The sequence below is a fragment of the Galleria mellonella genome, unplaced genomic scaffold (genome assembly GCF_026898425.1).
Source record: "Galleria mellonella isolate WM207_F2 unplaced genomic scaffold, CSIRO_AGI_GalMel_v1 utg132, whole genome shotgun sequence".
Lineage (NCBI taxonomy): Eukaryota > Metazoa > Arthropoda > Insecta > Lepidoptera > Pyralidae > Galleria > Galleria mellonella.
The window spans coordinates 2,011,917-2,037,019 of NW_026441989.1; the positions used below are offsets into that span (position 1 = coordinate 2,011,917).

The window sequence follows — 25,103 nt, forward strand, 5'->3', positions numbered from 1 at the left end:
ACCAGAAGGAGACTTTATATAAAAGTCGTATGAATAGGTACTTCTGTTCCTCTTATATTTCTAACTATGGTTTGAAGAGTAACATATGGCAGTGAAATTACAGGCTGAAATTACATATGGAGGCATAACACCTTAGTCCTTAGACGTGACAATGCATAAGGGGTACTATAAGTAAAACAGTACAATATCTAATGTCTATGATACTGTTCATTTCTAAAGGTAACTAACGGTTACTACTTTTCATCAGGTGGGCCTTCAACTTGTTTGCCATTCTGTCTTAAAAAATCAATTTAGATTATGAAAATAAAATATTATTATCTTATATTTTGGTGGCTAAAACCGTCTTCAATAAACCACGTCAAGATCTACTTGTAATAAGGGCAATCCAAAATCTCTTGACAGCAGAGGGCGTGATCTTGATACAATTATACTAGCGCATAAAATCTGTTTTCGAATCAGCAACGTTATTTTTGTACTCACTGAAGATGTACAGGTACATCTGTACCGCTTTCATCAAACAAGACAGAAATAAGAGAAAAAAACAATTGTAAGTTCTTTTTCTCGTACTAATCTCTTGCATTTATATTTTTATTTGTGAAACACGGTAATAGATACAAATTTTTAAACAGTTTTGCAACATCCCTAGACATTGTCATTCCGGGCATGGCAAGGACTGGCCAGGTTAAATAACTAACATCGTTTCGCTTTGAACGAGGAAGTCACGTACAAGGTTTGACGTTTTCTTAACTGAAGAGTTTACCAAGAAAATAGGCTTAAGACGAGATTGTACTCACAATATTCTAAGAAACATTAAGTGAATGTCATTAGGCCAATTTACCAACTTTAAGAAGATATTATGTTATCTAATAACTTTTATTTGACGATTAAAGAATTTAATGGAATTAATTCACTTTATATATAATAAAAATTCTATCAAGTGTCTGTCGAAGTTGCGTATTGAGAGTTGTGTTCAAAGATGTAAATTTTTAAATATGTTAACTTTGTCATGAGGTAAAATTCTGTGGTTATGTCATTTATATTACAGTCACTGGCTACCTTTAAGCACTTTTTAATTTAATTAAATCCCACTACCTGTCATTATAAATTGTTCTTTTTTTCTTGTTTTAATCCTCCAGACCTACTTATCTCAATATTGTGTGTAAAATAAATGTTAAATATATGCATATATTAATTATATATATATATATGATTAATATATTTATATATATACATATAAATAATATTACAATATGTATATATCTAAATGTATGTTACGTATTTTAAATATTTATTATATATTTATTTTTCTAATTATATTATTATAAGTATTTAGAATAATATATACTGTAATGTATGTATAATGGTGTTCATATGTTTTTTTTTTAACAGGAGCATTTTTTATTAGATGTGCTCCTTTCGTCAAATAGCTACCGTCTTTTTCTTTTATCCTCTATCCAAAGGTTGTCTGGAAGGGATTACTTTAGGGATAAGACAGCCTTTTGTACTTCATATGTGTATTATATTTTTGTACTATTATTCTTTAAATCGTGCAATAAAGAGTGAATAAATAAATTACATTTATTTACATGAAACATTCTGCTATGGACTTAAATTCTTTCCCAAACCTTGTTTTTTTTTTAGATTTATAATTCCAATCTGTTTAAGGTAAAAGTCAACAGGCTGTTTATGGAACCGCGAGCTCCTTCGATCTCAATGTTGCTTCCGCTTCAGGTGAGATTGAGGTCAATCACAGGACTCTTGAGTATGAAAAATAAATGTTTCTGTGGAAAAACCTTAGTATTGGTATTTTATAATAATAATATTAGTATATGGAATAATATTACCGGAATAAAAATGACTTTCTGTAAAATATATACACGAGTTACGAGTGACTACTACATACCTACGATTGAGCAATGAAAATCCTCAATACACGTTAAAACAGAATGAGTAATTAAGGCCTTTGAGCTATTAAGGACTCATCTCATCGGCATTTATTTACAGTCATTAAAATATTCATAAAACTTGTAATTATAAAATTGTCAAGAAAGAAACTTGAATAGTTGTTAACTTATTCTGTGTAAAATATGAACGAAACCTTACAACTTTCTGTTACTACCAAGGAAATTACACAAACACAATATTAGCTCAGATAAGAGTCTTAATATTTGTTGACTCATGGAAATTCTTGGGAAAATACTCAATAAGCTGTGTTTAATACATTGTAAGCTTTTATCAACACGAGACAGGCGTAGTATCTGCCGGGCCATGTACAACGGTTCCTTTTCAATGGTACCTACTTGTTAAATCGGTATTTAGGATTAACCAAAATTCAATTGTGCGCATTCTGTGCCTCTCTATTATAAAGTATTTAATTTGTTCCTTCGGGACAATCTGAGGCTTACATAGCCTTGAAGAAACTGTTACAATTTGAGTGTTTTTTATGCAACTTAGAATGTCATTCTCCCAATAATAATAATTACAATTTAAGTTTATTAATATTTTGATAATATTATTTAAAATTCAAAAGATTAAAAAGGAACAATTTAATCGAACATTGTTGCTGTATTTAATTATTTATTTTTATATGTCAGTAGGTATGTGTGTAGACTTAGTAATGTTGGCATAATGCTCAGTTGCAAGGATGGGTCTATATTAAAGACACAAGGCCAGTCCTCTGCATCAAATATATGTGCTCCCCATGAATGCTAATGGTAGTGGAATTATATAAATAAGAATACTACTCGTGATCATTCCCATCTAATCTAGTCGAAACGTCTAGATAATTAAGGCAAATTGTCATAGTTTATCTAAATGATTGCGTTAATGCTTGCTTTTTATTAACCATAAAACATACAATGTGAAAGTCTAAAAGTTAATTCTAATCCTATATCCTAGAATATAAAGATAAAAATAGGTAAATTCGCCTGGATAGATACTGTGAATGGTTTTGCAGCAGAAATAGATCAAGGCTGAGTACTGCTGCGGAGAAATTTTTTATTAATGAGAATAATCCGTCTCATTGCTAGCAGTTGATAAGGCAGCAGTAGGTCGACTAAGCGAAAAGATAGTGCAGACGGGGTTATTATTTCATATTCATTTATATAAGACAAATGAAAAACAGCGATATATATAGTATGTGATATAAAAAGCATAATACATCAAAAGATTAATAAACAGGAATCAAATTGTAGCAACTAGCATATTTATTCTTTTGCAATCAACAGTTACGTTTGTATGATTCTTTATAATATAAAATAATTATTTTATTTTATGAAAAGACAAACTAGCCTATGGCTCACCTAAAAAGTGGCAACTATTGCCTTAATTGACACCGCTATTCTACCAAATATAATATATCAGTCAATATGTCCAGTAATTTTCTTTATTGTAATTGTCTGAAAATAATTTAATTTCTTATAATTGTTTGTATTGATAATAAGTTTGCTACTGTTATCATTTGGAGGAATAAAATTCGAAGGAAATTTGAAAAAAAAAACAGTATTTATCTATGGTCACGCGGACAAAGTCACAGGCAAAACTTGTTAATATTATATTAATTATAACAACGACGATAAAGACTATTTTAAGAAAATGAAACTTTACGATCATAGAAATACAAATTTATTTTTGAAAACTTACAAACGCTCGCACTTCGAAACCCATTAAGAAAATAATTGGATTCCCTAATTTGAAGCTATTTCCTAATTTGATTAAAATTGACTTGACATTCGCGAATTCATTAATAAGTAACTGAGCTTTCGTTTAGATAACACTCAATATTTTAAAGGCTTTCATTAACCAAATTATTGATTTAAATTTATATATATAAATATTTTAATCTGTTTATTTTAGGTAATAGTTTCTATAAAAAGGAGCAAGGTTTATTATATAATGGCTTAACTAATATTTTTATAGCAAATTACAAAACATAGGTATTATGCTAAAACACTAAAGGAAGTAAGTTTACACATAGAATATTATTTCAAAATATTATGTTAGGGGGATGAAGTAAGAAGTTAAAACATACATCTTAGGCATTTTTATTATAAATGTGAAAGTAGTACCTTATATTGTAAATATAAACGACTAAATTTATATTGATAAAATTCGATATGAAAATGCATTAAACCTTGGAGAAGTAAATATGATACTATATACAATATATTTTATCTCTAAGAATGAAATTCGCGGGTACAGAAGATATTTCATCATTACATTATAGCATTTTATACGAATAAAGTTGCCGGTAAATAATTTAATTAAAAAAATATCTTACTAAAATTTATAAAGGTAATATATTCATCTACGTTTTTAAAAAAGAATGAATATAGAAGATCTAATGACAGAAAATTAAATTGATAATGTGTTTTTGTTTAATAATTAATAAAATTCTACCAAGTGGCAACTATAAGTACTATAATATAATATCATACAGTATTACATAAAATGACAAGCATTAGTTATTTTTCAGAGATTCAATATAGCCATTATGTATGTACTTGAAGGCATTTAATTCCACTTCCCGTATTATTCGTAATTACTCCGTCAAACTTCGCTTAAGCAGATAATGAATACGCCAAATTCCAAATCTATGAATCTAAAATATACCAGTAACTTATCTAATTTATTATTATTTTATTACCATAAACTTTGGGGATATCTTCCTTTAGTAATGTAAGCGGCCATTAAGCACGAAATCCGGAATTTCTCAGTCAGTAAAGTAACATGGAAAGCTATTAGACCACAGTTTCCCAGAAACCACTTGGACTTAATCCTTCCCGACATGCAAAGTAGTTTCAAATTATGCCAGTCCCTAAATCTAAATTAAATTTTTGGTGGCACTGTCACACTATGTTTCCAATTGAACCCCTTTTAACCCTTCGGAATTAGAATATTGGCCAAAATACATATATTGTCCATTCATCTATTAGTAACTTCGAAAGTGCAAGAACTAAGTAAAACTTATAATTTTTTTTTTTTGGTTACAACATAATACAAATAAAAATCCAAGAGTATTCGTAAAAACTAAATAAATGGCCCAATGTACATAAACTGGAGAATGAAATTATTTTATAAATTTTCGATACAAATATCAAAATAACATGTTCAATTTTGTATAAAAAATTCTGAAAGGAGAAAGTATTCAATTTGACAGTTTTTTTTATGTTACGTGTAATTTATATAATATGTTTTATATCTATCGCCAATTCTGAATTCTTAATCTGGAAACCTTTTTATTCTAATATTATATTTATGTGATTGTATCATTTATGTTTGCCGTGTGGTCCTGGCATAGAATAGGCCATTCCTTCCTTTTTCGTAGGTGTCGTAAAAAGCGACTAAGGGACAGCGAAGGATGGGCAGCAGCGTCCCTCTTAAAACATCTCTAAAGCCTAACTACGGTTGCCAATCCGCCTGCTACTACTACTACTACTACTACTAGCGAGGCAACTACTGGAAAACCCCCTTCAGGCAGGCTTATGTTCAACAGTGGACAGTTAAAGGCCGATATGATGATCATTTATGTTGAACTAGTTCATTAAATATAAACAAATCATTATTATTTTTAAAAGTTATGTTAATTTTTTAATACAATGACTATATGTATGCACAATGGGAATTAAAAAAATACATCGCTGATAAAGAAAAATGAAGGAAAGACTTGAATTCATTTTAAATGAGGTTATGAAAACATTATATTAAAGCTACAATTTAAATAAAAGTGTGAGTTGTTATTATATTTACTATAATTAAATATGTCGTGGACGAAATTCAGGAATTTAAAAATACAATAGTCTTGAAAGAAGGCTGAACTATACAAGCAGCTTATAATTATTGTAGCAGTGAAATTACAGAATTCCAAGGCACACACCATAATGCGTTACCATCACGGTAATGTATCAGGGATGCTATAAGCAGCGTATTTTGTGATATCCATGTCTATAAATGATGGTATTATACTTTCTATCAGATATTTTGCCGTTCTAAGTTGCATAATATATATTATATAAAAATATCATAAATAAGTTGAGAATTGGTTCATAATTTAGATGTTTAAAATTTTTTTAATCAATTATTAAATGGATCGATGCTCTCAAATCTAAATCAAAGAGGCCATGAATAATGATGCCTCAAAATAGACTACCTACCTATAGAAAGGCCTATTTTCAGGATCGGATAATTAATGAATGAATGCCCAAGACAATGAGGTCGTGCTGGTCTTTAGCTATAGTAATTAGTACCTAATTTAGCAGATACATACCTACATAGAGAAAAAAAAAATAAAAACAAAAAAATTTACATTTTTTTATTGATATAATAAATGTTATTGTTATGTTCTATAATAGGAGTTGCTCGTTGATTGGAACGTTTCCGACGAATGAATCGGCTCCACCCGGGGGAAATTGAACTCGCCCTTGGAATGCGCAATGAAATTAATCATAAGAAAAATAGCATATTGAGAGAGTAATTGGAACACAATTTTGTTAATTAATTTAGTATTTTTAGGGAGCCATAAATATATTCCAGAAAGAATTAATTTATTGACTGTGTTATTGTGAAAATATTGTTGATTTTAGATTATTGCATATCGTAGGTATAATATTTGTAAGCTTATATTTTGCCTAGAGATAAACAGATCTATCAATAGATACTATTTTTCTGCCATATGCATTGTGAAAAAACCAAACGGTACTTCTCTCTTGTTTTTTGCTCAGGGGTAAACGAATCTATAGATAGACATTATTTTGCTACCACATGCATAATGAAAGAACCAAATAGTATTTCTCTTTTAATCTTGTTGTTTCTCATTCCGAGATTACGGTTTAGATGTCATGAATCTTGATTAAATACAGATTATATTTTTAGATGGTTATTTACCCAAAAACAAGATAGCTGGAGGCCAGGGGAGGGAGACAATGTTGATGACTGGATCCCGCAAACTGACAGCTCGAGCAAATTTAAAAAGATTACAATACCTTTTCTCTTTAGCGCGACATTTGAATGCCCTTAAATGACCTTATAAACAATAATTTGATTTTCGTGATCACTCCAATCTTTTTCCTCCCACTGCTTCACCCCTTTCTACGGATCTTTTATTGCTAAATGGAAAACAATCAGTATGGAATTAATGTATATTGATAGATTCTTCGTCGCAACAACTTTAATTACGTCCCGAATGTAGAAACGAGTTGCCAAAACTAGTTAGTGGGTTGAGTTGCTGTAATTAAAGTTATACTAAGTTATGATGAGGCAGGGAGATGTTATGTTATCCCCAGGGTTGGTCTTCTTAAATGTAATTAGGTTTTTTACATGTCTTTTTTTACTTACTTAATTCCATGTTTTGACACATCGTTATGGATAATATATATGATATAAATTATTTGGTCTTTTTGTCATTATAATGAATAAATAATCTAACATGATAAATTGATAAAAAAATTAGAGACTTTCTGATATTTTTGCTAATAACGGTTTATACCTTAATACCTTGAGTCTTACGGACGTAAAATGGCGAAACTTTATAAAGTTGTTTAAATGTTTGTGACGTAATTATAATTACTTAATTTTAGTTACCATTTGTATATTCTCAATTTAGTTTTGATTTATATTATAGGTCTTAGACCATAACGTATGTAAAAAATTACAATGAAGTACATAGTTTAGTAGATTATTTGCTAAACTTGTGGGTTTATAATAATGATACAAAAGGAATTTCAAACTACGAAGCAACACTCGTGGAGGAGAAGCCATTCAGCATGGTTACATGTATGAAACAAAGCCGCTCCCGGAATAGCGTACTTTCATCTTTGTAGTACGTGGAAAGTAGCGTAGTATAATAGTTCCTGACAATTTGCACTTGATGGAAAAACTTTAGATTATAAAAATATAGAACTCTAAAAACTATATCGTACATGAAAACATAGTTCGTTATCGTAAGTGTAAAATAAAAAAAAAGTTTTCATTTCTAGATTTTCTTCGTTTGTGGCAATTAAAAACTACAAAACTTTACAATATCAATAGAAAAAATATTTTAATAATTATTTAAGACAAAAAGAACATAGAAAAGAAACCGTTTTTGTCAATTCAAACCCGATTTTAATAATTGTTTTGGCGATCGATTGAGTTTATTTCCATGTTGGATCGTCACCTATTTAATTTTATTATGACAACAAAAATCGAAAATTAGATATATTTTTAATCGTTTAAAAATATTATCATGCAATATAATTAAATTGATTCATTTAATATTGATAAATGTTTATATAAAAAATGTATATTTTTGAAAATTTAATATAAAACTACAGAATTAGTCCATTTGTTTCCTGCTTAACAGAAAAACTCAAATATCCCTAGAAATTGATTTAAAGATGGTAAAAACTATAAAAGGTAACTAACGAAAGTAAAACTTTAAGCTATAAACTATTGTAATTTATAACTAACCTTAAATGCTTTGCATTTATAGGTACATATATTGACTTTACTAATAATTACATTAATTGAATTGTTTTTTATGTAACTTAGAATGACAAACAAGCTAATGATCCATCTGAGTTCTCAGGAATGGCAACACATGGGGTTTATCATAGGCGAAACAGCATACTTTGTTATGTCCACGGTACTGCTCATGTCTATAGACGACGGTTACCACTTTCCATCAGGTGGGCCGCTAGGTGGTTTGCCATTCTAAGTTGCATAAAAAAATGTGCTGATAAGTCAATTCATGCCTCACTAAGATAAATAATTAAGACCTTAGTATAAAGTCTGCTAAATGATAATTGTAAATTACTTCAAAGAAATACATTATCTCATATGTGAAAATAAATTCGTAGAATAGGTGCAATAGCAATTAAACTAAAGATAATGTAATAAAGTATAGGTGTGTGTGTCCCTGTGACAGCGTTTTGTTACAGTAGTCAGTCTTGAGTTCATGCTTGCTCCCGTCTAATATACAACTGTATGTTATTGTTACGGCCACCCGACTAGGCAAATTCTGCTGACACCGGGACAATGAATAAAATATATGACTTGCTCCAAATTTAATTAAGGTACACTTCACATCAAACAGTTTGGATGTTTGCTGAAATCATTACTAGTCCCTTAACACCTTCTAGGAAGATATATTATGTAATAAATATGTACCTTACTCTTGATAAATGCCTTATTTAGTAGTTCTATTTCCTTTGTTATTTACTAAACATTTTAATTTTAAATTATTTGGTTAACTATTAGTTAATCAAAAATTTTAATAAATTATTATTTTAATTAATATAAAGCGAATCAATTCACTATATTGTGACTTCTTGATGGAACTTAAATAATTATAATATATCGTTTATACAATATTATTTAGAATATATGTACTATGTTCAGTATTTTCAAAAAAACGTTTTTATTATTTATAAAGACCGATTTCGAATTTTCATCACTAAAATTAATTATATTAATACACATAATATTAGTCCACTGCCGGACAAAGTTTAGTCATATTACGAGTATTAAATTAAATTTCCTTTAAGAATAGCTGAACTGAAGTTTACAGATAATAAACTTCACGGTTCTCGAGCAAGCCGATTGTATTGTCAAATACACTAAGAAATCGTTAATAGCTAGTTTTTACCCGCGACTTCATACGTGTAACCGGAATATCTTTACTGACTGGGATGAAACGTGGCCTATATCATTCTCCATATATATATATATATATAGTACGTGTATACCAATTTTTATAGTCATTAGTCAAGCTGTTAAGGCGTTAGGTAACAAACAAACGCACTTTTACATTTATAATATTAGTAAGAATTCTAGAATACTAATTGTCTCCAATTAAAAAAACATATCGAATTTAACTTTTTTCCCACTGACATATATACTAATATCTCTTATTATCTCTTATGATATTCGGAAATGAATATGAAAATCAATGATGGTATTGACACATTGTATCCTTCACGTCACCAGACCGCGAAGTGGGTACGTACGTAAACGCTCTATTGTAATTGGTAATCAATCACCAGCAACAAAAACTTCGTACGTACAAACAAGGAAATCGATTCAGTCATTAGTGAATGATTCAGCAGATAATATTTGAATGATTTTTATCTTGACAGTGTTAGTGGCATTTTAATGATGAGTTTCGCCCAATTAGGTGAAAGCTGACGATTTATGGAGCATTTATAATTGTTGTCAAATGACAGTAGGAATTTATTATTAATAATAAATGGTAACAAAAAAAAATATAAAATTAACTTAACATTAACTATTTATGAGGCACGTCATGTCACACCAGATTCAAAGTTTTTAATATATTCGGCAAAATGTGGACATGGCCAGTGTTATTCACCATAACAGTAATTGCCCATGTGACTACCCTATCAGGGATTACAATATTAAGCATATTTTTTTTATAGTAAATTTATCCGTCCACTTGCTATATTCAATTATACCAATTGTAATATTTATTAATGTACGTAATGTGTGTAAAATAGCTATATGGTTCAAGCATAGAATAGGCCGTTCCATCCTTTCCCGTGGGTGTCGTAAGAGGCGACTAAAAGAGGGCGCAGGATAGGCAGCAGCGTCTCTCTTAAAATATCTCTAAAGTCTAACTGCGGTTACAATCTGCGTTTCAAGCGTGGTAATTATTACAAAGCCCCCAAAAGGGAGGCTTACGAGTATCTTCAGCAGTGGGCAGTTAAAGGCTGATATGATGATGATGATGAATACGGTCTGATATCTGGATTTCTGGAGTATAATAATACAGTTTCTTTTATTTGTATCTGTCACAAATATCCACTTATATTTTAATACTATTTGAAGTGGCAAAAAAAAAAACTATCCATTAAACAGTATTACAAAAAACAAACAAAATTAGTGTTACCCAATTTTTATGCAAATATTACAACACTCGGGAAATTTAGTTCAAACTTTTGCCGCCGGACAAAATTTGCAGTGCGGTCTGTGTAATACTCCGGCGTTGTTGATTTTTAATCTTTTTTTTATTAAACTTTGTTTGATTGCTGATAGAGTAAACATTTAATAATGAAATTTTGTAAAATATACTATGATATAGACTTTATAGTCTACGAGTATACTGTGTTATAGAATTCATAGTGTTTATATACTTGTAAACATTACTCATCTTCGATTTGCCGATGACATAGTAATTATGGCCATATTCCTGGAGGCTCTAAATACTACACTCAATGACCTCAATGGTATTTTTCAACAGGATCAGGTCTTAAGATAAACATAGACAAGACTGAAATCATGTCTAACGTCCATGTCATACCTAGATCGGTTACGATTGAGAACACTACATTCGTAGTTGTCGATGAGTATGTATACTTGGGACAAGTTGTCCGAATGGGTAAATCCAACTCAAACGACGAATCCAACTCGGCTGGGCAGCGTTCGAAAAACTACGCCACATCTTTTCATCCAAAATATCTCAGAGTTTGAAGATGAAGGTCTTTAACCAGTGCGTGTTGCCAGTAATGACTTATGGAACCGAAACATGGTCCTACAAGATTACCCCTATGCAAAAGCTGAGTAATTTAAATTACTCAGCGGGCTATGGAGAGAGTATGTTCGGAGTCTCTTTGCGTGATAGAACGCGAAATGAAGATATCCGCAAAAGAACTAAAGTAACCGACATAGCCCGCAAGGTAAGCAAGTTGAAGTGGCAATGAGCGGGTCACATAGGTTCTTTTTTAAAAAGCCAGCAGCACACCTGCAATGCCGTTAGTGTTGTGGGTGATCATGGACGGCGGTAGTCACTTACCACCAGGTGAGCCGCATGCTCGTTTGCTCCCTGCGTCGTGAAAAATAAAATAAAAAAAGGTGGCTCAGGATCGTTCTTTATGGCACTCTATGGTGGAGGCTTATGTCCAGCAGTGGACGGATAATGGCTGAAATGATGATGATAATATACTTGTATATTGCAATACTGCATACTGCAGTTTGTTCCGATGAAAGCACCATTGTATATATTATAATGTAAATAATATTCCCTGATTTACTCCATAAGTGATAGGCAGGAAAAAAATTACTGAAAAATTTTAACGCTTTGTTTTGCTACGGTTAATTATGTTTTTATTCAATCTCTCTTTGTTCCCTTATTATATAATCATATTTGTTGTTGTTTCATTGCAATACAATGGCGTTACCTTTCGCAGAATTTTGCAAGAGCTTTCCAATAACAATGTAACTTGCAAGGTACGTTTGTGCAGGTTCTTCAAGCACGGGCTATTAGCTCGACAATGCAAAGTGCACAAGGCGTGAACTGAGATCGCGATGAGGGCTTCGACGATCCTTAACGTCGTCTACTCAAAGGTACATTGCAGTTTTGGAACGGACCAAATGCAAAATGCAAATGCATTATACAATATACTATAAACGTATTTGATGTGAGAGTAATTCATCCATTTTTGAACGGAAATAAGAAGTCTAAAACTATTGATACATTTTAAAGATTCCTTTTAGCTTCTCAAAAATTGACTGTAAAAATCCTTCTTTGGGATAAATCCGCCATTTTATGATATATTGTTTTTTTTCATATACCTGATGTAAGGTGTGCATAATAAAGATTTATTTACAAAAATAACATATATGTATATATATAATTGTATAGTTTATGGATATAGAATAAATTATAATAATATGGTCCCTAATTTCGGCTCTATATAATCTTTGACTTTGGCTAACTTCCATTTTAGAGTTATTATATAAATAGTGGAATAATAAAATGTTTAGAGTTTCCACAGGATTTAAAAGTTGGACTAGCTAATTGTTAAATCCTGCAACAAGGAATTTTCGAAATAAATGGATTTCTTAAATTTATAATAAGTTGTTTAGTAGTAAAAAGCTTTGTTTTGTACAAACATTGCGGTGCTTGGGTTATCTATGTCTAAATAGTATATTTATCTAATTAGTTGATTTATTTATCAGTGTTTACGCATACGCAATTCGTTATTTAGTTATAGGCTCATTTACATTTTGTCAAAATTATATTTTGTTTTTGTTATTATTTCCGATACCAATTACTGGAAACCGGTTTGCATTGAATTGTTTGTGCAAATAAATTGGCAATCAGTTATTTCAACTAATTATGATATAAAAATCTTAACTAAAGTTATCCTTTTAACGTTACAAGCTATGAGCATCTATTTATTGTTTTAGCAATAGATGGATATAGGGTACTCATTCATTTTTGTGGTGGATATGATTAAGTTTCTGGTCATCACTTTATACTATAACAAAAAATAACCCAAACACGGCTAGAAATAATCAAAAATAGTACACTATATATTTACATTCACTTAAGATAAAACAAAAGATGCTTTTACAACGTACTTAATACACTTAGAACACCTTTGTATATTAAATTTTCAAACGCGGGATGTTAAAAGTGCATAGGTAGAGCGTAAACCGATCGCATGAAACGAGAGCTTCAGTAATCCTTTATATCGTGTACTTTAAAGAATAAAACGCCTTATCGTTTCTGAAACAACGTGCTTCTGTTTTATTACTAGTGCCATGTTCGTTGAACGATCTTCGATAGCTTTATTCGAAACTATAAAATTACAGTTTGAAACTTAAATGTCTCTATATCTTAGACTAAGAATACTAATATCTGTAACATCCGATTAAAACATCAAATTTGGTCGAGCAATTAATACCTTATTTACTAAGTGAGCCACTATTTTTAACAGTTTAAAACTGCGCTTTATCACTTTCATTTAATGTATAAGTTAAACACAACATTTAATAATATTTAAATTCTTTTTTTATTTTCCTTTAGACGATGTCATATTTTAAGTTCTGTTTAAATTATTTATTAATGCAACATTTAGTTCTCTTAGTTAATAAAATATCTATATTATAGGATACGTATTTTATTTTATGTTATTTCTTATAGCAGTTATATCATAATTGTAGTATACGACATAAATATTATTGAGAAATATATCTGTCATAAAAATTTGTAGACATGATCAAATAGTTATTAGATAGCTACTAAGTTTATTAAAAGATGGAATAATAACAAACATTTTATATAATACTAGCTGACTCGGCAAACGTTGTTTTACCATATATGTACATTATTTTTAGAAGTATACATGAAAATTTATTCTACTACAATTATTATATTGGATTGCCATCTTGCAACCCTATTGCAGCATATAAAAATCGCGATTAAAAAACAGGAGTTGATCGTAAAACGGTGAAAATTTGAGGTTGTATGTATTTTTCAATGCTAAATCATAATAAAATAAAAATGGAAAAATTTGTCAAAAAAATAAAAAAAAAATTTTTGGCGAGGATCACCCTTGACATTGAGGGGTATGAAAAATAGATGTTGGCCGATTCTCAGACCTACCCAATATGCACACAAAATTTCATAAAAATTGGTAAAGCCGTTTCGGAGGAGTTTGGTAACAAACACCGTGACACGAGAATTTTATATATAAAATTATAAAGTGTAAAAAGTTGAAATCCAATTATTTATCAATATCTGGCTGTAAGAAAGGTATAAAAAACATTTTTTAAGAAAAAAGTAAGGGCAGAAGTAAAACAATGTACGTTTGTATTATTAAAGGGTTACTTTATATAAAAACTAATTTTAAATTTAACGTATCCTCATAAAGTTATTTTATAAATTACAAACTAATTTTAATCACATTGTAGTTGGTTCATTTAAGTACACAAACTATTACACAATTGAAGTATGAACATTAGATTATGTAGGCAAGTACGCTGTATAAACCCTAGACGCATATCAAATTAAGGGATCTTAGGTAAACGAGTAACCTTTAGTTATAGAGCTAGTTTATCCTCCAGTGTTTGTTGTTAAACCACATTTCAGCTTCACTGAAAACTTAATTATGAGTGTTTCGTCCTTGCAACGCGTCGCCCACACTTAAACTATACTAACAGAATACGACTCGGGCACAACATTGTTACAACGTTTTCTTGATGTCATTAAGAGGCTATTAACTGGAGTGTTACATGGCTGTCTGTAAGCTAAATATGCGTGGTACCCTTTGGGAAACCCGAGCATAGCTTTGGTTTTCATTTACTTTGCGATCCAAGTAAATAATTTAGTTTCATTTTGAGCTTCAAGAAGGTTTTATGATTTTGCAGATATATTAGTATTGTTGTCGCAGTAACTAAATAGAATCCACACACACACACACACACACACACATCTATCACACACAGCATTATTATCTATCTAAACATATAAATAATAGTACAAAATAATACAAATAAAACTTTAGAATTACCTAATTCAAGAATAATATTATCCTTAATTTATATTTTATAGATTTTTTTTATCTTATTTTATTTTTAACATAGACAATTTCATTCATACTTAATCAGCGTTTGTAGTTCATTCATTCGAAAAATAAAATTCTAAAACACTAAAACCTAGTGCTTATATTGTAACAAAAATACTAATAGGTTATTTTTATGATAATTCAAGATCGATAATAGAAATATATGTATATGCAAAACTATAAGGAATTCTGTAATTAATTGTTTACGAGGTGATTATGAAAACAAAGTTAGATAATACATATCTTGAACACCTAAATAGAATTGTGTGGAATTTCAAATCGAATTGAATTCAGCGAGTGAACAAAATGGCTGGCAGTCAGTTAGCCGTTATTGAAGGCGGCTTTGCTGACTGTAGATTGATCTTTGGATTTGCACATAGATTGCCACTGTGGATCTGGATAAATGTTTAAAAATACGTATAGTAGTGTAGACAAGATAACTGGTAATATAATATAAAACAGTATACAAGAGACTTGAATAGAAATTGAATTGGCAATAAAGGTTATTTAATTTTTCGACTATAGAATGACTAAAAAGACTATAAAATGTTTATGAATATATATGAGAGTAAATTTATTCTAAATGACTTTATGAATTGTATTTTAAGCGACTTCTGATGCAAATGTTGAGGACGTTTATATACATATTATATTTAATTATTAATATACATATATTTTAGTAACACGCATATTATGTAATTATCATGAACGAGCCAATTTTGAACACATTTTCATACTTATTTTTAAAATCAATAAAAATTTTTTCCGTATTAGTCACACATTAATTTTATTTCAAAAGAGGGTAGTGGTTTTCTTTGAGAGTAAATCCTACTTGTAGAGAAGTACCTGAAATTAAATTTTTTGCATTTTAAATTAAAATATTTTTAATCTAATCTATTTACAAAACATGTAGTACTCTATATGTTTTGTCACCATTAAAGTCTTAGTTTTTTTTGGGACAAAATGTAATTTAATAACCATTCATTATTCAAGTCAATTTAATTCATTAGTCACTGATTATTCAAGTCTTACTTAAGTTTACAGTAGCTTGTTTTAATACTAAATGCAAGTTTAATCCCAATAAGATATATTTGTTACAGAAAACGAGACCGTAGATGTGTTTCACCGGTGACTGGACCGCCACCACCCGCATCAAATTAAAACTTTTCTATTTAGGAGAAACAATACGGAATGGTACCACATGGGAGCAAAATCAGGCGCAATATTGTCGATCCCGTACAGAAACATCTATCCACACTGTTCTTTGTTGAAATACTATTGTATTCTTCCTGGAACTGAGTGTTTTCAAGATTGCTGACTTAGACAATCGATTTTGCGAAAGTATGTGTTCATTTCAGTAACATGTCTCTAAGTATGCAGTGCGTATTTACAATTTAATTTGTATTAGTTTAGACATATGATATTTCTAAACGAATCATTATGAAAGGGTTATAGATATAAAAATTCATAGATAAAATAAACATATAGTTATTAAAAAGGACCTCTGCGTTTAAAACCATTGTACAGGCATTGCAACCATAAAGTACAATGTTTACCTGTTAATCAAGGAATAACATCCATCAAATTAAAAAACTGTTAGCATCATTCGTACTAGCACCCTTGATATTGCTATTACAACTAATTCATCATCATCGTTATTTCAGCCATTATTGCCGGATATAGGCTTCCCCCATAGACTGCCATAAGGAATTATCCTGAGCTACTCGTATCCACTGACAACTAATTAGTAAAATATCATTAATAGAAAAAATATTTCATATTAATGTAACCATTAATACAAAAAATAAAATGTATGCATTAATAAACAGTTTTTTTTAAAAGAAAATATCTCGTAACTTTTACGCAATCTCGTACGAAATCTTAGAAGTGAACCTACGAGGAGAAAATTGCGGGAGTTTTAGCTGTGGTTTCCCGAGTCCTTTATGGTTTTCTATAAATCATTGGGAAGACAAGAAAGTATCTATACCTACTTACACCATTATATATATTATTTTTACCCACTTGAATTCAAAAAGGAAAAAGAATCGTAAACTTATATCGATTTCATATTTTTATGTTATTTTTGTTATGCAACTTAGAATGGCAAACAAGCTGTCGGCCCATCTGATGGTAAGTGGTAACCGTCGTCTGTAGACATGAGCAGTACTATGGACTATATAAAATTATTGAAAAAAAAGAACGGAATATGAAATAAATTTATTAAGTTAGTTACACTATTGCATTAGGATTATTTACCTATAGTGTATAGATTTTAATAAATAAATAAAATAAACTTAAAAGTAAATTTCAAACATTTATTAATCCAATAATATAGACATAGACACTAGCATTGTTCCAAGGATACCGGCTGCGTTGTAATTTTTGTGTCTATGTGTGTAATTTATGCGATATCTTCGAAAATTCTGAACAGATTTTGTTGATTCCTTACAAAGTTCGTATTATAAATTAGTTTAATTCCGATACAGACAAAACTGAACTATACTGTTTGTAGTTAAGGCATATGTTACATCGACAACATAAATAGTTTTAGATTGTTTTTCTCTTCAATAATGTAGTTAGTGTAGACAATGGCTATATTTTGAGTTATGTTTCGGTTCGTAAAGCTTTGTGTAACACCAAAGTCGTCTAATACTACTTAGTATAAACCTATTCTGTATGATGATGGAATCAAAGTATAATGACACCACTCCTTTTTATAGCCAAGTTGCCGTAACAATATATCATTATATGTTTATTTAAAGAAGAAAAACTCGAAATAATAAATTGGATGCGATACACATACACACACACACACACACACATATATATATATATATATATATATATATATATATATATATATATAATAGATATAAAGAAATGCTTGTAAACGCCTGTACTTAGTCGATGCATGCAACTAGTTAAATATTGAACTTATATTTTATAATAAGTATAAACTTCGTTTTATAACATATGTTAGTGTAAAATTGGACTAAGAGTAAATCGGGATATCTACTACGGTCTACAATTTACGAAATCCACCGAGAGAATGTGGCATGAAAATTTAATGACCTATGCAAAATTACGCTAGCCGTGTAACTATTACGGGTGTTTCCTTACAAAAAAAAAAAAACGCCGCTTAAAATAATATATTATGCACATGGGAATACACCCGAAATGTTCGTTGCATTTTTGGTATTTGCTATATTTCTATAATAACTGCAAAAGCGACTAACACTAAAATCCTATAATACTAACAGTCCTACTTCCTACTAATATTGTGTATAATAATATAATATTGTGTATAATAGTATAATAATGTGATTATTATGTATTTTTTTTATTTATTTCTTATTTTAGTCACTATAATCGTAGAGTTCATAACACAGGTAGATTATAACATCTTGAATTAACACATTAACTGGAATTATTAGTAATGATAATTTTAGTCCCTCTTGCTAGCAATATACCCTACAATATGAAATGCATTAAAGTGAGCCCAGGTATGACGACTGACAGGAATTTGTGGAATAGAACGATAGAGAACATATTGCGTTGATTCGAAAAAAAGATGAAGAGACAAAGGAATGATGATAAAAGTCACATGCAAAAATTAGTCTGTGCTAACCTTAAAAATCTTAAATTATTCGTAAAGTACTTTACAACCTGTTTTGAGGGTAAGTAGCAGAAAATAGGTTAAGAGAGATAAATAACGGTGTTAATTAATGCTTGCGACGTTCGCTTGTCCGACCACCGCCACTGGGAGGGAAAACTTTCAAAGCCTAGGACGCTTTTGTATGCAAATTTGTGCGACGATATTGATCCTACACGTTAATTGCCAATTTATATCAGACTATATTGTTTTATATTACCTTATAATCATTTACGAGTTTTATGGATAATCATAGAAATTGATCGAAATAGATGATGCAATTATTTTTTTTTTCTTTTAAAAAGCTCATATTGGTTGAAACTCATTTTTGATTTTGATTATAAAATGCACACCAAGTACTTTAGGAATTGTGATATTTATTTAATATATGTTTGTAAAGAAGAGATTTTACAGAAAAAAAATGAAAAAGAGTGATTTTGTATTAAAATATTAAAAACATTCTTAAATTTATAATATATATTAGAATGGTAACAAGATGTTAGAACATCTGTTGGGAAATCCTAACTAGTGCTTACCTATAAATGATCTGTGGTCCCGGCATACAACACCACCTCGTCTATTCTTTTGTGTGTCATAAGAGACGACTAAGGGAACTTAATGATGAAGGGATAGGCAGTCAGCAAACATCTTTCTTAAAAATTGCTTGCCAAGCGTGGCAACTACTAGCAAAAGCCGTCCTATAGGAGAGGCCTGTGTTCAGCAGTGGACAGTTAACAGTTGATATAATAATAAAAATCCTATCTATAAATAGTACCGTGGACATAACAGTGTGATACTGGGGGGAATTGGAATTGTTAGTGATGTGGTCTAATAGCCCCATTTCTGGCTTTCAGGTCGACCTCCACGCGGTTTCCCCTGGAAACCGTCATGGTTAATTCTTGTCGAATTCATCATGGTGGGCCAGCTGACTTACATTAATTTTCACTTATCTTCCACTGACGCCTCGTCAGTATATGTCGGTAGCTCGGGCGAGATTACTATTCCATTTTCACCCATTACAAAAAAAAAAAACACTGTGATACTCACAGTACTCCTCTTGGCATCTTATTGGTACCTATGAGTAGCGCCATAGATGTAATAGAATATATTAAATTGCGCAAGTCCCTGCAAAATCTGAAGAAGAATAAACAACGTTTGAGTAAAAATATTTACAACGTTTTGACTAAGAAATATGATACTCTTCTGGCCCGATTAGTTTTGAAGACGTATTCTCATAAACACGAACAGAACACTACGTCCGTATATGGTAATACACCCTGTAGAAAAAAATTGGAGGGCGTGCCATGTTAACGTAGACAATCTAATAATCTTCTCGGCAAAAGTCTTACCATTTCTGATTAAGTAATTATGTCTGCACATTCTTTACTGTAATTGCATTGCGGTATTTCCTTTGCAAACGGATAGGAGATACCGCTATACAGCATACAGGTACAGTTATTTGGTTCTACAAATGCAAGTGAGACCAATTCAGACGACTTTATACGAAGTCTGGTAGTAAAATATCACCTTACGCAAACGGAAACGTAACTCGGCAGGTGTGGGCAGAGACAAATGGAAACTATTTTTCGTTCATGTACCACATCAGTAACACGCATTTCCCCGGTTAACGGTTCAATTTTTTATTTTTCCGTTTTTGTATTGGTTCTTGTTGTTTATTTAAGTACCTACCTGTAGTTTTGTGGTATCGTTATTTTATCTAGTGCTTCTTATTATAACTAAAAACCTATTAAAAATACATAAAATATTTTCATTGTTATTAATAATTTATTTAATACTAGCAGTTTTATATGGATTTATTATTATTTATTATTTTTTCAGTCGTTAACTATCCACTACTGAATATAAGCCTTCTCGAGTTCGAAGGATTTTGCAAGTAGTTGCCACGCTTGGCAGGCAGGTTGGCATCGCAGTTAGGCTTTTTGAGATGTTTTAAGAGAAACGCTGCTGCCCATCCCTCGCTCTCTCTTAATCGACTCTTACGGCACCCACGGAAAAGGAATTGGTGACCTATTTTATGGCGGGACCACACGACGATTTACGTAGATGCAATGTTGCAACAATATGGTGTCAGTGTGTGTCATTCATAATACTATTAATAGTTTTCTAAACTATATATAATTTATATAAATTTTTAAACATATAAATGGTTGTAGAAAGCTATCTGTATAATATAGAATGCATATCGGTGACTTTTTTGTAGTCCTAATAAAGAAGAACAATTCTATCATACTAGTAGGTTATTTTGTTGTATATCAGCATTTTCAATAAAAGCTCTCAGCTGACATAATTTTATATCTTGAACACGTCATATATCAGCAAATTAACACAAAACAATATTAAAATATATGTGTAAACCTTTCGTGGCCATGTGGCCCCGGCATATAATAAATAGGCCACCTCTTCCTATCCGGTGAATGTCGTAAGAAATTACTAAGGAAGGGCGAGTGATGGGCAGCAGCGTCCCTTTTAAAACATCTCTAAAGCCTGACTGCGGTTGCCAATCTGACTGGCAAGTGGAGGCAAGTACTACTGGCAAAACTTCCCAAGGAGGAAGCGAATGTCAATAGTGGACAGTTAACGGCTGATGATGATGATGATAATGATAAACCTTTCTCTTGAATCACTCTAATTATTGATGAAAATTCCATTGCAATCCGTTGCGTAGTTTTAAAGATTTAGAGGTAGAGCAGCGGAAATGGACTTTGTTTTATACTATAAAGAGAAGTATGAGTATAACACAATTATATGGATACATTCTTGTTGAAACATTATAATGGTTATAGTACCTAACTTGAATTGTACAATCGGTTTATGCTAGTTGGATACCAGTGAGTGATGGTCAGCGAGGACGAATAAGTCAATGATAAAATGAAACCAGGAATTAACCAGAATGGTTTAAAAAGCATAGCACAACGAGGTCATTCTGATAGTATTTGTTTTTAAAATCAAAATATAGTATTTGCTTTTAAAGATTATTTTGCTATTTATTGGTAGTTTCTAATTCCCATTAAAAACATTTCTGTCTTTCCTAAATACTTGGATATTGCTTTTTATAACTGATCTAATTTTATGCAGATTACTTTGTATGCATGTTTATTATTGAGTTTAGGTTGAAGTCAAACTAAATATCTGAATCGAGATCATCAACACTACGAAATTGAACGCTTACAAAATGTGCATTTTGTGAGTTTGACAATTCTTGTTTGTCCATTATTTTCAGAACATTTTATATTGCTTTATTTTAAACGAAACAAACATAAGTCTTAGGGTGTTGCCGGTAGCTAATACTGACATTAACCATAAACTATAAAAGACAAACAGCAAATAAAATATTTATAGCCATGTGTTTGTAATGATCTAAGTGTAACTACTTTTCACGTTAAAATAGTGGTTGATAGAAATTAGAGATACATTGTCTCAAGACTCAGTGTATCTCTTGATCTGTCTCTCAATGTTGCACAATTAATGATGTTGTTTCAGTAAATTACGGTTGAAATTAAGACAGTATATTCAATTAAATAAAAATGTAAATATATAAATAATTAGACAGGAAAAAATAAACATATTACAGTTTTTAGTACAATTTTTTTATTCTGTCTACATCTACAACTGTAGATAAAGAAAATTATCTAGCAAACAAATCTGGGTATAGCAAACTAGCTGACGGTTGCTTGACGGAAAATAGTAACTATCATCTATGGTGATTAAGTATATTAATAAGTAATACCAGATTTTACTGCCATATTCATTTATTTATTCATTAGTACATATCTGTGTACATGGCGAACCTAATGCTAAAAGCATTCTCTCCCAGTCAACCATAGGGAAGTATCAGAATACTCGAATGTGGTACTAGTAATTATTGATTTACATGCATACTAAAATTACACATATAAATGAATAAATATATATAAATAACAAATATACCCACACATATATAAAATATACTATATTATACACGAAATTGAGAATAATATAAAGTACTTACTGCTCAGATAAAGCATAAAGTGAGCATGAACGTTTCTTTTAAAGACTATTTAGTCGGTAGTCTCTTAATGGTATCAGGAAGTGCGTCTCAGATCCGTGAAGAATTTAGGAGAAAAGCATTTGAAGCGAAACTAGTATAGTAAAAAGGTATAGATAGTTGGAGAGTATTACTGGAACAAAGGTTACGACCATCAGTTTCAAAAAGTTACTGGAATTTTCTGCTTAAGTAGTTAGAAGACTGGGGGTTTCGAAGAAGAGGAAAGAGGGTAAAAAGAGTCCTAACGTTTCTGCGTTGACGAATGGGAAGCTATTTGAGCTCAGACCGATAGAAAGAAATGTGATTGAATTTCAGAAGCTTGAAGATAAAGAGTATGGGTTGGTTGAGGAGACGATCCAGCTTATCGGGAAGATCTTCATTAAGATCTGGATAAAACACGTTAGTATAATCTATAATAGGAATAATTAAGGAGTGCATACATCTCATCATTCAAAATGAAACAGCCTGCGTACAAGCTCAGCTGCTTATCAGCTGAAGTACAAGTGGAGCAAACGATTTTTGGATAACGTGTACATACATTCACATAACTCAACAATCCTGTTATAAACGCCATACATACGGACTATAACGACGAGGGCTCATTGTTATTTAATTCCAAGCTGCTAAACTTCCTCACGAAACTTCAATTAACTTCGACACTTGTTGAAGTAGGTACTCGCAAACTTCATTCGAAAATACCTCATAACTGAACACAATCGGTAACTTTGATTACACTCTACTAAAATTACCTACTCGATTGTAACTCAAACTCATGCTTTAATTAAAATATATTCACAAGAGAAATATTAAACGAATATTTTAGCTAAAATATAAATTGATTATAAAGAGCACATAATAAAATTTGTGAAAGGGTACTGGCACTTAACAGAAGTGTCAGGTTATAAGATATAGTAAAGATAGGTCAACAATAATATAATTACTGTACCCATAGACTTAGTATCGTTATATTAAGTCTATGGGTATATATGTATGGTACTATATAATGAAATTGGCAGAAAATAATTTGTGTCGAACTCGAAAGGTAAAATATCTCATTTATTAAAAACAAAATAATGATTTCGACCAAATGATGATAGTAACAGAAATAAATGGTATAATTACTTTTATGCTAATGATTGCATTAAAATACATTCCCAGTTATTATATACATATATTAATGTGATTTGGAAATATATGTACAAAATGTAATTTATTATATATTCTAAAAGGAAGGAATGGTATTTTTAGGAACAATAGTTCCAATATTAAAATCTATATTTACATATACCGAAATATACAAACACTAGCTTATTTTGCGACGTTGCCCCTAGTACGACCACAATGTTGTGATTTTTACTTGTAAATAATCTATAATGTTTCTCAGGAAATCAAATGTAAAAAAATATTTAATTCCAAAACAAGATTATCGTGTTCAAATAATCAAACAACAAAACTCTTTCATTTTATTAGAGGTTTAAACTAAGTGCATTTAGAAAGAAGGATTCTCAATTCATATTTTTTATGTTTATTACCTCATATCTCCGTCAGTTATAAACCGATTTGAAAAATTCTTTATTTTTTGTTTGAATGGTTATACTTACAGATTAACTCCGTAGAAAACTTATCAAAATTTAATAAATAGTTTAGTTTTAAAATAACCGAATTGAATTCGATTATTTTCAACCGACTTAAAAAAAAGGAAGTTCTTAATTCGGCTGTATTTTTTTATGTTCGTTACCTCATAACTCCAATAGTTCTAAGTAGATTTGAAAAATTCTTTTTTATCTAAAAGGATATACTTACAAATAGGTCCTATACAAATTTTATCAAAATCGGTTTAGTAGTTTAGTTTTTAAATCGAAATAAATGGTTTTGTCACAATCGAAGTCGGTTTGTTTCGTGAGATACAATTTTTAATTATTGTTGAATGAAATCTGTTATTCATAATATTTGTAAAATACTACTAACAAGTTATAACCTCAGGAAATATTACATGGAGAATTCTCTAATGAAACTCGATAAAGTTGCAGAAAGCGGGCCGACTCAAATGGGTCAATGGTGT

At 30.5% G+C, this 25,103-nt stretch overlaps 1 protein-coding gene across 1 annotated transcript in view; it reads left to right on the plus strand.

Moving 5' to 3' along the window:
* The window catches only part of LOC113518545 (pancreatic lipase-related protein 2-like), a 57,102-nt gene extending 40,537 nt beyond the window's left edge, over window positions 1-16,565 (plus strand). Inside the window, exon 7 of the mRNA XM_052903117.1 lies at window positions 16,445-16,565. Coding sequence (XP_052759077.1) covers window positions 16,445-16,505 — 61 coding nt within the window. The 3' untranslated portion in view covers window positions 16,506-16,565. The remainder of the gene's footprint in view (window positions 1-16,444) is intronic.
* Window positions 16,566-25,103: the final 8,538 nt, after the last annotated feature.